Source organism: Parus major, chromosome 21, assembly GCF_001522545.3.
Source record: "Parus major isolate Abel chromosome 21, Parus_major1.1, whole genome shotgun sequence".
In the NCBI taxonomy this organism is placed as follows: Eukaryota; Metazoa; Chordata; class Aves; order Passeriformes; family Paridae; genus Parus; species Parus major.
The window spans coordinates 232828-246240 of record NC_031789.1 but is presented as its reverse complement, the minus strand read 5'-3'; the positions used below and the strand labels follow the sequence as shown (position 1 = coordinate 246240).

Sequence of the window (13413 nt, the reverse complement as noted above, 5' to 3'; positions counted from 1 at the left end):
CCCCGCTCCCATCCCCGCTCCCATCCCCGCTCCCATCCCCGCTCCCAATCCCGCACCCAGCCCCGCTCCCAGCCCCGCACCCATCCCGCAGCACACGGGACACGCACACGGGACCCCCACACGGGACCCCCACCCTGCAGCGCTGCAGGCCCTGGGGACTCCCCTCGCAGCCCCCTCCCCACCGCTCCGCCGCCCCTACCCCGGGCACCCAGAGGGGGACCCGGCCCCTGCCCACCCACGGCCGATCCGTCTGCACAGGTCCCACCGTGGGCTCGGCCCCCACATCCACAGCCTGGTGTCGTGCCCCACGCCTTGCCCAGCCCCTCTGGGCGCCCCCCAGCACCCCCTGCCCATCCCGCACCCCCTGCCCGCACCTCCAGCTTGGCGAACTTCTCTGCTCGGTAACAGGCGTACTCGGCGTTGATGAGCTTGGTCAGCAGGAACTCCTGGAACTCGGGGCCCTGCGGAGTGGGGGCGGTCCTGGGTGGGTGCGTGGCCGGCTCGGTGTCACCAGGGACCCCCGGGGGGCTCCCAAGGGCTCTCACCTTCCTGAAGACGGCGGGGTCGGGCAGCGGCGGGCCGAAGAAGGGCACGTCGTCACGGGCGGTGACAGAGACCTGCGGCGGGTGTGGGGGTGACGGGGCGGATGTGGGGCCCCCATGGGGACGGGGACACTGAGGCACGGGAGGGTACCTTGTAGAGGGGGCCCTGGGAGCCCCCCTGCTCCAGCTGCACCACCACGAAGGCGTGGAGGAAGTTGGAGGCGATCATGTCGGGGACGAACGGTGTGTTCTCGTCCTGGAAGACGATGGCCACGATGTCGTTGCCGATGTGACGCTTCCGCTGCAGCTGTGGGGATGCGGAGGGACGTGGGGGCACACAGCAGGACACGAGGGACAGAGGGTGGTCACACCGGGGGCAACGAAAGCCCCTGTGCCCCATAGGTGCACCCCAGCACCCACAGATGCTCCACCAGCCCCCTGCATCCCACAGCTCCCCCCGGCACCCATAGGTGCCTTACCAGTCCTCTGCATCCCAAAGATGTGTCCCCACGCCCATGAGTGCCCTGCCACCTCCCGAGCCCCACGGATGTCCACCACCACCCACGGATGTCCCAGGAGTCCCCTCCATTCCGTGGGACATCCCCAAAGCCCCAACAGCACCAGGACCACCTCCAGCCCCCTGCTCTCAAGCACACAAGTGTCCCCCCTGTTCCCCCTCCTTTCACCCCCCCAGCGCCCATGGGTGCCCACCTGCTGGGCATCCCCCTCGGTGTAGGGCAGTTTGGTGGAGACGTGGAACATGATCTCCTTGTCACGGAAGTGGCAATAGACCGACTCGCTGCCTGTCTGTCCGTGGGTCACATCCAGCCCCCCTCGGAACCTGCGTGGGTGGCTGGGTGAGACGGGCACCCTGACCCTGTGGGTCCTCCCCCCCAGCGTCCCCTCACGCACCCCTTGAAGTCCCGCAGCTGCACCCGCTGACCCAGGACCTCGAGGAATTCGGCGAAGGCCGGGCTCTCCTCCGTGGTGCCGAAAAGCTCCTCCTCGGAGGTCTGCAGCGGGGTGGGGATGGGTGCCAGCACCCACCCAGGGATCCCCCCACCCAAACCCCCACCGACCCCACCCCATACCTGCCCCAGTTTTTGGTAGATGACCCCAAATTTGAAGTGGTTGCTGAGCACGTGCTCGTCAAAGGCGAGGATGAGGCGGGATGCCTGCGGGGTGGGGGGCGTCAGAAGCTGGGGAGGGGCACCCTTGGGTGCCCACGTGCCCCCTCCCTGCATCCCGTTCACCTTGGGATAGAGCACAGGGTAGAAGCGATCCACGTTCACGTCCTCACACACCAGCTGTGGGAGGGAGGGGTGATGCTGAGGGGGGCTGGGGCTGGGGGGCACCCATGGGTGCTGCTGGGAGGGGGGGTCGCACCCACCTTGGCCATCTGCACCACGTTGGGGAACTCGGCCAGGCAGGAGATGGGCACCACATCATGCAGGGTGCGGGCACGGGTGCTGCGGAGCAAGGAGGGGGTCAGGGGGCCCCCCCCACCCCCGGCAGCTCCCACGGGTGCCTCCCACACCCTGCTCACCGCAGCAGCAGGTGGAGGTGCTCCTGCTCGTCGTACTTGAGGGAGAAGACGAGGTGTCCCAGCGCCGGGTCCAGGGAGTAGTAATTGAAGTGCTCCTGTGGGAAGGAGCCAAGCAGCCATGGCCATGGCGCTCATGCCGTGGGACACCCGGGCCCATGAGCACCTGTACCCACAGGTACCACCTATGGGGCACCCACACTCGGGGAGCCACACACGCCTTGGGGCGTCCAGGTCCTCTGGACACACAAACCTATGGAGCCCCGAGTCCATGCAAACCTATGGGGAACCCATGTCTGTGGGCACCATGCCAGGGGCTCTCCTGCCCGTGGAGACCCAACACCCTCCTTGACCACCCACCCCATGGAGCACCCATGTCCACAAGCAGCCACGTGCCAAAGCACGTGTGTTTATGAGGTGTCCATGTCCTTCCATTCCCATGGAGAAGCCACCCCACGCACCCTTCTCATGGGGCAGTCGTGCCCAGGGCTACGTCCATGAGCACACGTTTCCATCACCCATAGGGCTCCCATATCCACGGATACACGCACCCACATCCACGAGCATCCATGAGCACCCATCCATGGGGCTCCCATTCCCATGGACACCACACCTCCATCCATGAACACCTGAGTTCACGTGGTCTCCATGCTCCTGCCCATCCACAGCCATGGGATATCCCCCCCACCCCAGACCCCACACCTGCAGCACCCTTGGGTGCTGGGCCTCACCTTGCCCAGGAAGTGCTTGCGGTAGATCTTGGCCGTGTGGTTGCCCTCCAGCTTTGTCCGGGTGCCGGGTGCCGGAGTGGGGGGCGATTCAGGGGCCCCGCTCAGCTGGTGGTTGGTGCCCTCAATCCAGTAACCCCCGAACTGTGGCAGGAGGATGAGGGGGAACGGCCCCTCCCGGCCCAGCACCTGCGCCCACAGCCATGGTGGGTGCTTTGGGCACCCAGCCACCAGCCCACCCACCCAGCCACCGCCCCTGGAGAGGGGTGGGTGCTCTACCTCATGCACGCTGGGGTAGGGGATGTAGTCCTCCTCCGTCTGCAAGGCAAGGGGTGGTGACAGCCACGCTCGCACCCATGGGTGGTAGGATGGGCCATGCCCATGGTGGCACCCCACGGGTGCCCCCACCCCAACACCTACCTTGAGTGGCGGGGGGATGGCATGGCGCTGCTGGGCCATCCTGCTGCTCTGGGGAGAGAGGGGCTGTGGGTGTCTGTCTCCCTGCCTTGGGGTGGGTGGGGGGAGTCCATGGGTGCTTACCTCGGGGTTGGGACGTGCTGCTGGCTGGAGACGAGTCTAGGTGGTGTGCGGGGGTCCAGGGGGGCCCATGGCGCTTCCTGGGGGAGAGGAGAGCTCCCCCACAGCCCCTCTCCAGGATGCCCGGCCAGCAGCCCTGGAGCCAGCTGATGGCAGCGAGCCAGGTGTCACCCTGCCGGTGCCAGGGCCAGCGGAGCGGGGTCACCCCATGGGGGCACTGAGACCCCCCAGACCCAACCTGGGGGCACTGAGACCCCCCAGACCCAACCCCGCCCCCAAGGGCGCCCTCTGCCGGCGGGAGGCGGCGGCGCGGGGCAGCACCACGGACAGCGCCGGGACCCCGCAAAAGTGTCACCGACCCCAAGTGTCACCGACCCCAAGTGTCACCGACCCCAAGTGCCACCGACCCCGTGAGATGTGATCGTGACCGCGCCAGTGTCACCGACCCTGCGCCAGTGCCACCCTCCCCATGAAAGTGTCACTGACCCCGAGCCGGTGCCACCAGCCCCGTGCCCAGGGTCTGTCCCCGTGCAAGTACGATCATTGCCGTGCCAGTGTCACCGGCCCCACGCCAGTGTCACCAGCCCCGTGCAAATGTCGCTCTCTCTGTGGCAATGTGAGCATTCTCGTGCAAACGCCACCGTCCCCATGCAAATGGCACTGTCCCCATCAAACACACCCCGGTGCAAATGTGACCCGGCCCTGTGCAAACACAATGACGCGCGAGTGTGTCCCTGGTGCAAAAGGGACCCTCGTGCAAATGTCACCGTCCCTGAGCAAACACGGCACCGGTGCAAACGCGCCCCGTTCCTGTGCAAAGACAGCCCCGGTGCAGGTGTGAGCCGTCCCTGGGCAAACACGGCGCTGGTGCAAACACAGGCACAGCCAAGCACAGCCCCGCTGCAGGTGCGACCCGTCCCCGTGCCAGTGCGACCCGCCGGGGTCCCCGTGCCAATGCGACATTGCCACCCGTCCCCGTGCAGTCGCGACCCTTCCCTGGGCCGCAGCGTGACCCCGCCGGGCTGGGGGCGGCCCTGGGGGGGCTCCCCCATCGCTCCCCACACCCCCCGGCATCCAAGGCGGGGTCTGTCCCGGGAGGGTGGGGGAGCACCGGGGGGGGGAGAGGTTCTAAATGTGGGGGCCAGACTGGGGGGTTGGGGAGGGGGAGATTTGGTTTGGGGTGACACGGGAGTCAGACTGGGGACACTGAGACGGGGGGAGCAGATGATGGGGGGCAGAAGAGGGGGGCAGGTTTGGGGGGGGGGGGCAAGTTATAGGGGTAATCATGGAGAAGACATTTGGGGGGGACCGGCTGAGGGGCAATGGGGGACTCCCCCCTCCCTCCCCCAACCCGGGTCTTTTTCCCCAGGCCCGGAGCATCTTCCCCCCCCATCCCCTCCCCCGGTACCGGCAGCGGTGAAGGTCACGGGCGGACGGACCCCCCGGTGCTGCGCTGGGGACGAGGGGACATCCCCAGAGGGCTGTGTCCGGGGGGAGCGCGGTGCCCGGGCCCCGCAGGGCGGCACTTACCGGGGGCGGCGGTCCCGGAGCGGGGCCGGTACCGAGCGGAGCCGAGCGGGGCCCGGCGCTCGCTGCCACCGCGCAGCGTCACGTGCGGCGGGGCGGGGCGGCGGGACCGGGGGCGGCGGGACCGGGCACCGGTACCGGGAACCGGGCACCGCACCGGGGAGCGGCCGCGGGCACCGGCAACTGAGATCCGGAGCTGGGGATCCCCCCCGTCCCTGGTGTCACCCCCCGGGGGTCCCCGCAGAGCCGCGGGTCCCGCAGACAGCTCCAGCCCCCACCTGCGGTTGGTACCCGGGTGCTGCCCTGCCCTGATGGGGCACATCTCCCACATCTCCCCACTAATTCGGCTCATGGGGTTCCCCCCCCGCATCTCCCTGGCACCCAGAGCTGGCTCCCCCCTTCCCTCCTTCCCAGCCCTGGCTCTCGGCAGACCCCATTCACCCCTAACCCCCATCCCTGGAACTCGGGGCCCCTCATCCCTGTCCCCTCCCATACCTCCATCCCTGGTACCCCAGGAACCCCCTTACCTGTAACTTCCCAGTCCTGGTAACTCCTCATCCTTAACCCTTCTTCTCTCACCTCCAGGGTGGCCCCCATCCACAGCTGGGACCCCCACCCGCAGCCCCCCTGCTCCTACCCCCCCTCCCCTCTCTCATGCCCTCCCTGGCACCCCCATCCCCCAGAGCCTCCCCCCAGGGACACACGAGGAGGGGACAGGGGTGGGGGTGACAGGGCCAGGGCCACCAAATGTAGTGCCCGAGCTCCACAGAACCTGTTCCCTCCCGGTGCAAAGGAGGGGGAATTTCTGCTCCAGCAGGGTCCCTCTTGCTCCCACCCCACCCTGCAGTGCCCACTCTCCTTTTGGGGACAGCTCCAAGTGGGATTTATGGGATAATCACATCCACCTTGCTCCAACACCCTCAGCCCACATGTCCACACTGTAAAGAGGCTGCCACAGCTCCAGTGACAACTTTAATCTGATAATATTTGCAAATAACAGACAAAACAGGAATGGGGCCTTGGCTCACACCTTGTATCTGCATCCTCCAGAGGACCCGGCACTGCCGGAACCGCCTCAGCCCTGGAACACCCCATGGCATTCCTTCCCACAACAGTGTCAGCTCAAGGAAGAGACTTTTTAATATATAACATTAAAAAAATTAACAGCAACTTGAAAAGATGGAATTTCCAAGGAATATGTACACAAGCGAGTGCTTCAGGTTGGGAAGAAAAGCCTCCTGTGGCTTTGGCAATGGAATTTGCCATGTCTATACCTTGGGAAAGAATCCACGGGTTCAAACTACCCATAAAAATCACTTTTTAGGAAAGTCAGAGCCCCTCAAATGCTGCTGCTTCACCCCCAAACCCGGCAGGGACAAGGGAGGAAGGCACTGGGCAAAGAGAAGCTGGAATTCTTAGCATAAAAACACTGGAAATCAAAACCAGTGGGGCTTTGGGGATGGAATTTGTGGCCCCCACTCTCTTCTTGCACCCCAAATTCCTGCAAACCTTGAAAAAGTAAAACTGATGTGTTCTCTGGATTGTGTTTTTCTGTGGAAACGAAGGAAAAGGTTGGAGAGGAAGAGGATCTCTTTATCAGAGATCCCTCGGCAGTGCTCGGTGTGGATCAGTCTGGAAGTGGGATACTCCTTCCTGCTAAATATTAATGGGGAGAAAACTTTGCTGGGAGATTAAAAATAAAAAAAATAAAAATTTAGTGCATTGCTGAAAAATGAGGAGAGAGGAGTAAGAAAACCTCTTGCCATGGGAAACACGGCAGGCACCTGCACCCCTCCCCAGCTCTGACTGCCCTGAGCCAGGAACGCTCCCAGCAGCGCCAGACTGGAGGAAAATGTTCTCCAGAGTCATTAAAATATCCCACATTTCTAAAAAAGCCCACAGTTCCCAGAGCCCAGGTGGATTGTCCAAGGTGTGGAAATGAGGGCAGAGGGGGCAGCTCCCAGTCACTGGGAGGCTTTGGGAGGCAGAGCCCAGCTTCCATTTCAGGCTAAGAAAATGAAGTTTTGTGTCTGAAAGCGCCAGACATCCCTCAGCAAGTCACAACTCCTGTACTCCCACAGTACAGTACATGGACTGAAAGCATAAGAGTGGATCAAAGACAGGATTATCCTAAAGAGTCATTAAAGAATGATCAGGGTGGTCTGGATCTACTGGAGCCCTTTGTGGCCAGGCTTGGGGCCACCCCTCACCCCAAACACACCAACTGCTGCTCAGCTTCCCAACCCTCCTGTTCTCTATTAAATAAACCCAGGAACGCTGTCCTGAAGCAGGATGTCCTTCAGTGCAATCTGCTTTGACATAAGGCATTTGTTTTGTTTTTTGGGGAGCAAACGTCTCATGATGGACTTTTGCCTTCTGGAAGAGTCAAAAAGTACTGTATCCACCTGTTTTTATTCTTTTAATGCCCTACCATGTGACAAATCCTCTTCCCCTCTGGTCGCTCCTCTTGGAAAACCATCAGTGGCCAAGTAAACCAGTCCCTGGGAAGGAAAGACACCACCAGCAGATGAGCAGGGAAATGGGAATGGGCTGGAATTCACGTGAGGGGATACAAAAGGGGGCAGAACACCTGGACTCACCTTTAAATCCCTCTTCAGGCATACAAACTGGGATGGAAAAGGAAGGAAGGCATTAGAAGTCACTCTGAGGATTCCACAGGTGGTGACAAGGAAGTGTCACAATCCCCATTTTCCACCTTCCCAACCCAAATCCTTCCCCACCCCTCTCACCTTGCATAACATCATCCATGGCTGCATAATCTGCAATGGGCTCATCAGCCTGGAAAGGACATTGGAGCAGGGGATTAACAAGGGCAGGGGTCAGGGGGAACAGGAACAGCCCTCCTGCCCAAACACTGCCAACTCCATGGCAGGACTCACTCCCTAATTCAGTCGTTTTTGGGTTGTACCCACAGAGCTCACCAGCCAAATCAGCTACAAAGCACTCTTGGAAATAAAAAAAAGGGAGGTTTTCTCTTCCAAAACAAAGATAAAAAGGAATTACCTCCTCCAAAACAAATAAAATTAAGGATTCTCCTCCTCCTCCAAATCAAAAACAATGAGGATTTTCCTCCCCTAACATAAAAAAATTAAGGCTTTTCCTCCTCCAAAACAAAACAAAAGGATATTCCTCTTCCTAAACAAAAAATTAAGGATTTTCCTCCTCCAGAACAAAAAACAAAACCAAAAAAAGCCCCTCAACACCTAAGACTATTCCTCCTCTAAAACAAAATAAGGATTTTTCTTTTCCAAAACAAAAAACAGTAAGGATTTTCCTTCCCTAAGACAGAAGAAATTAAGGATTCCTCTCCAAGGAGCTCGTTCCACGTGTCCCCATTTCCACACAGAACCCCCGTTCCCCTCCTGGCTCTGCTCCCAGTACCTTGAGCAGGATGACGGACTCGGGGATCACTCCCAGGCTGCCCAGCGTGGCCGTGTCATCGCTCAGGATCTTCCCATCCAGGGACAGGTTCTGGTCGAAGGGGGCCACGGAGAAGGCGTGCATGATCTGGGGACACACGGACGGCTGACGCCAGGAACCGCGCCAGCCCCTGCCCCAGCTCCTGCTCCTGCCCCAGCTCCCGGGGCAGCCACACCCTTCCCCTGCCCCCCAAACCCCCACTTTGTGTTTTCTGCCTCGTTCCTGGCAGGAGAGCCGGCCTCACCTGGATTTTCAGCTCTTTCAGGGTCTGGTTGGCTGACACAAGCAGCGCTTTCTCCCCCCGGACCTTGCGGTGCCGCGTGCTCCTCCTGATTCCCTGTTTTTGGTAAGTGATGTAGCTCTGGTGGGAGAGCTTCTGGCGTTTGGCGCTGCCGTTGGCCTGGAGACGAGGCAAACAACAAGGAGTGGAGTTGTTTAGGGATCAACACAACCTTCCCAGATCCCAGAGAGGGTTTGGGGCCAGTGGGTCACGCGAGGGGAGGCAGGAAGCGATGGAAAACCCCTTGGAAAGCCAATTGAAGCATGCAAGTGTGGAGACGAACAAAGGATTTGCCTTCAAACCTCATTCCTAGTCCTAATGACAACGTGGGGCAGATTTCCACATGCACATGAATCCTTATCCATCTTTAATCTCTCCAAACCCAGCACTGGTGTGGTTTCACAAGTCAAATGACAATTTAAGATAATTTTCCGCTGCCAGTGAGATGCAGAGGAGGAGGATGGGCGATCCCATCGTGCTGACTCAAGAGGATACAAAAATCAAGGAACCTGATGGGATTTTTCATTTCTACCTGGTTAAAATCAGGATCTTGCTCCCCCTCTGGCTTGTTTTCCTCCCTTTCCTCTTCAGCTTCTGAGCTGCTCACGTTCAGCTCTGGAGCCGCGTCCTTCATTACCTGGAGCCATAAAAATCATTCTCCGTAACCAGCAGCACGCACGTGGCCTGTCCCAGCATGGACTTCCAGGTGCCACCTCCATCCAGAGAGCCCAGGAACAACCCCAGGAGCTGCTCCACGAGCTCTGCAGAGGCTCCCCCACCCTCCCCAGCTGTGTGGAACCTCAGTGGGATTCAGCTCAGGAATCCCCCTCTGTGGAATTGCAGGTGCTTCCTGCCCTCCTCTCCAGGCAAAGGGAAGTCTCCTGGGACCTGGACTGATTCCTGCCCCATCAGCTGCTTGGTCTAAGTGTATTACAAAAGCCTCAACACAGAGAAAGCATTTTCTGTGAATTAAGACATTTATCTGCCCCTGCAGCAGCCTGGCAGGGACACGCAGCACTATTACTTATGGGGCTGGAGGATCTAAGTAAATGGAATCTAAATAATTTACACAAGTACAAAAATAAAAAGTTGTTCAGGCCAGTGAAAGTCACTCCAGGCATGGATTTGCCTGGATGTGAATTCCCAGTTACACTGTGGCTGGAACTGCTTTGCAGGAGCCCAGGATGCCAAGAGCTCTCTTCTCCATCAATGTATTTACAATTAATGATGCAATTCCAGCCCCTCAACATTCCCCAGAGCCCTCTGAATTCCAGCAGTGCCACCTTGCAATGATTTTATCTGGATGAGGCTTCCCTGTGCAGCACCATTCACCCCAAGAAAGAACCAGGGGGTGCAGAGGAAGGAGGAAAAGGGGTGAGGGGCTGGGAAACACTCCTTGATTTTGCAAAGCCCAGCAGGAAGGGCACAGTGGCTCCCAGTGCTGCCAGCAGTGATCCTGGCCAGCATTCCTGCTGCTCCCCATCCTGCCGAGGCTGCCCTGTTACTGGGGGATCTCGTGGGCACGTTTGCACCCCCTCTCTCCAGCTCCAGCTGCTCCACAAAGAATAGCTCCCTGTTTTTTTGCCAGCCACACATGTGAGCACAGCCCTGTCCAGTGCCAGAAAAACACAACACCCAACCCTCTTGTGCAGCAGAGCCAAGAGGGATTCAGGCTGAAAGCCCGTGGCTGATGGCTCCAGACGGTGCTGCGTGATCCACATCTCACAACCCAGGCAGGAACGCATCCAGCCTCCAGCTCCCTGTGGTTCCCCGGCTTCTAGCGCCTCCCTGGGATTGGCAGGGACGTGGAAATCAAGTCAAGGCCAGAAAAATCCCACCCCACACTCCAAAGGTGAAGAGATTGTCTTCATCCGAGCCTGCCCACCCTTGGCACCCTTCTTAAGAGCCCTAAGGAGGGGGGTTTAACAGAAGCAGCTTTGGCTACTTGGAAAACCAGTTCTAGAGCTGATCCTGACACTTAAGATCAGTAGAAACAAAATTCACAACTTTGGGGATCCTGAGAACCATCTCCAAGTTCACTGTCTCACCAGCACCGAGGGGAAGAGCTCATCTCCATCCAAGAATAAAAATGTCACTTGAGCAAGAAGAAAGGAAATGACAAATATTGGAGGGGGAGGAGAGCAGGTAGAGCCTGGGAACACAGCTAAGACAGAAAACAGCTGGGAGCATCCCTGAAAACACAGAGGATTTGGTTTGGCAAAAGGAAGCCTGGAGGAGATGGAATTTTCAGAGCCAGAATGTCCCAATTCGCTGGTTTTGCCAAAGCTGCCCAGATTTCTGCCCTCACCACCAGCACAGACCAGCAGGGTCCCACCAGCCCTGGGGACATGGGAGCTGTGACAGCCCTCTCGGGGCATTTCTGGGGTGCCTGGAGCCAGGCTGAGCAGGGGTGGGGAGAGTCCTCACCTTTTTGTTATCCACCACTTTGTGGATGTAGATGGTGGCCTGGGTGTACTCACGCAGGTCACGCTGCTGCTGGCACAGGAGCCCTTCCCGGCACTCAGGGCACAGCTCTGGGCAAACATCAAGGCAAAAACATTTAATTCCTCCAGCTCCTCAGAGACCCCAGCACCTCCCACTGCTAACTGAGAGTGACTCACATCAAATCCCAGAGTGCTCTGGGATAGAAGAGACCTTTAGGATCTCATCCTGTTCCCTGCCAGGGGCAGGGACACCTTCCACTATCCTGGGCTGCTCCAGGCCTTGGACACTTCCAGGGATCGGCTTCTCTGGGCAAACTGTGCCAGGGCCTTACCATCCTTACAGCCAAGAGTTTCTCTGCAATATCCCACCTAACCCTGCCCTCTGGCAGTGGAAACCATTCCCCCTGTCTTGTCCCTCCATCCCTTGTCCCCAGTCCCTCTCCAGCTCTCCTGGAGCCCCTTCAGGCCCTGGAAGGGGCTCTGAGCTCTCCCTGGAGCCTTCTCTTCTCCAGGTAAGCACCCCCAGCTGTCCCAGCCTGGCTCCATGGGCTCCTCTGGGCTCTCTCCAGTGGCTCCACAGCCTTCCTGTGCTGAAGAGCTGGACACAGCATTGCTGGGGGGGAATCTGCCAAGCTCTGTTTCCCACTGACACCCTAGCAGTCTCCATCCCCAGGAGCAGGGGTCACTCACGGGGCTCAGAGGTGTAGCAGGCGCCCTCAGGGCCGGTCCCAGCTGCCTGTGTCCGGGTGATTTTGATGATGTGATCCACAACAAAGAGTTTTTGGATCCTCTCCCACTCACTGGGCCATATCAGAGCTATACTGTGCAAAGGAACAGGCAGGTGCTTTATGACATGGAAAAGCCAAGCCCTAGACTCCCAGGAAACCCTTCCTCTTTGGCTTGTTGGTCTGCCAAAGAAAGAAATGCAAAATCCACCCAGAAGCCAGCTACACCCAGAGCAGAGCAGCCTGTCATCAGTGACACTGCTGTGCTCCCATCGTGCCGGAGGAGGGGATGGAGGAGGAAAGGAGTGGAAGATTTCCTGCTTTTAGTGCTGCATCACTGCAGAAGCAAGGCTATGGAGCATGAAGTCCAGCCCTGCAGCCAGCACTCTGGCAGCAAAGGCTCACAGAAAGCACATTGTAAAGAAGCAGGATTTTTCTGTGTCCTGGCCAAATCCAGGGTGGCGATGGTCAGGAACAAACCAAGCTGAAGGAAGCTCTTTGTTCCTCACAAAGCATCCCTGGGCAGTTTAAGTCTTGCCTTGCAGGAAGGCAGAGGTGGCTCTGAGAAAGCCTCAACGTTGATTTTCAGGGAAAGGATTACTCCTCATCTTGCTGTGGCTCAGCAGCAAGAATATTCCTTTGGGAATGTTCTCCCGAGGCTCCTGGCAGAAGGAAAGGGTGTGAAGGGAAGAAACTCACTGTTTGGAGTCTTCTTTGGTCATGGAAGCGAAGGTGAACATGAGCCCCCCGTGAGGACAGAGCAGGACGCTGTTGGCTATGGAGGACACGGGGCTGCAGCGTGTCGGCCTCCTGCAACAGGGAAAGCTGCATCAGGTTATCCCACCAGCATCCCCACAGCTCCTCAGGAAGAAAGCACAGGTGAGTATTTACACAAGGCATTCCAACAAGGAATAGTAACTACTAGTGATGAGGAAATGAGATCTGTGTTCCTCTGTGATGCAGAATGACTCTGTCCAGCAGAGATTTCCATCTCCAGCCCGAGCAGTGACCTTTGGGACACAGCTCCAGACAGATGAAAAAACTAATCAGGTTACCAGCTAATCTGACCATCTGGTTAACACACAGCAAACAAGGAAATTCAGTGTCTCACACTCTATTACAATTTATACAAGTCCTGCAAAAATCAGCTTCATTGTTTCCATGAGCTCACTGTGCTGGGAGTCAGAAGCAAAATATTATCTACAGCCCCCAAAACAAGAGATAAAAAGCACCAAAACCCTCCACCCAAGTTACCTGACAAATTTCCTCCATTCTTCTACAAAGAACTGTGAAACAATATACAGCTCATCTGTCTCCTGGGGAAAAAGAGGAGGAAAAAGGATCTTTTTAATGAACCCAACAATGACTGTTCGGTTTTTCAGCAGCACTCGCTCCCATCAAGACCTCAGTGCTGCTTTACCATGACAACTCCATCCAAGTGGGCTGTGAAAGCCAAGGAAAATAATTTGGGATCAGGTACTAAGCACTGCCTTTGCTAATCTGGTGTTTATTATGAAGTTACTTGAGCTTTTGATCCAATTACTTTTAATTCCCAGTGGGAAACAGCATTTCCCTGGAGCAGCCAGGACTCCCCAGCACTGTTTCTATTGCTGGGTACTCGGCATCTGAAGCTGGTGAATCCCTGC

At 58.2% G+C, this 13413-nt stretch overlaps 2 protein-coding genes across 12 annotated transcripts in view; both read right to left on the bottom strand.

Moving 5' to 3' along the window:
- The window catches only part of RAP1GAP (RAP1 GTPase activating protein), a 7821-nt gene extending 2857 nt beyond the window's left edge, over positions 1 to 4964 (bottom strand). Inside the window, exons 1-14 of one of the 7 annotated variants that reach the window (XM_015648076.3) lie at positions 4881 to 4964; positions 3354 to 3522; positions 3234 to 3281; positions 3093 to 3131; positions 2817 to 3002; positions 2089 to 2183; positions 1933 to 2011; positions 1796 to 1849; positions 1634 to 1717; positions 1455 to 1555; positions 1254 to 1383; positions 694 to 849; positions 546 to 617; positions 375 to 461 (exon numbers count right to left, since the gene is read on the bottom strand). In XM_015648076.3, coding sequence (XP_015503562.1) covers positions 375 to 461; positions 546 to 617; positions 694 to 849; positions 1254 to 1383; positions 1455 to 1555; positions 1634 to 1717; positions 1796 to 1849; positions 1933 to 2011; positions 2089 to 2183; positions 2817 to 3002; positions 3093 to 3131; positions 3234 to 3272 — 1122 coding nt within the window. In that variant the 5' untranslated portion in view covers positions 3273 to 3281; positions 3354 to 3522; positions 4881 to 4964. Of the gene's footprint in view, positions 1 to 374; positions 462 to 545; positions 618 to 693; positions 850 to 1253; positions 1384 to 1454; positions 1556 to 1633; positions 1718 to 1795; positions 1850 to 1932; positions 2012 to 2088; positions 2184 to 2816; positions 3003 to 3092; positions 3132 to 3233; positions 3282 to 3353; positions 4526 to 4880 lie in introns of those variants that run through there. The other 6 variants (XM_015648077.3, XM_033519285.1, XM_033519288.1 and 3 more) reach the window with 6 other exon arrangements.
- An 872-nt stretch (positions 4965 to 5836) lies between these two features.
- Positions 5837 to 13413, bottom strand: part of USP48 (ubiquitin specific peptidase 48) — a 30618-nt gene continuing 23041 nt past the window's right edge. For 4 of the 5 annotated variants that reach the window (XM_015648058.3, XM_015648062.3, XM_015648059.3 and 1 more), the window contains 10 exons: positions 13022 to 13083; positions 12467 to 12577; positions 11733 to 11863; positions 11026 to 11132; positions 9131 to 9235; positions 8563 to 8718; positions 8280 to 8405; positions 7628 to 7676; positions 7478 to 7504; positions 5837 to 7378 (listed from right to left, as the gene is read on the bottom strand). In XM_015648058.3, the coding sequence (XP_015503544.1) occupies positions 7356 to 7378; positions 7478 to 7504; positions 7628 to 7676; positions 8280 to 8405; positions 8563 to 8718; positions 9131 to 9235; positions 11026 to 11132; positions 11733 to 11863; positions 12467 to 12577; positions 13022 to 13083 (897 nt within the window). In that variant the 3' untranslated portion in view covers positions 5837 to 7355. The remainder of the gene's footprint in view (positions 7379 to 7477; positions 7505 to 7627; positions 7677 to 8279; positions 8406 to 8562; positions 8719 to 9130; positions 9236 to 11025; positions 11133 to 11732; positions 11864 to 12466; positions 12578 to 13021; positions 13084 to 13413) is intronic. The other variant, XM_015648061.3, reaches the window with a different exon arrangement.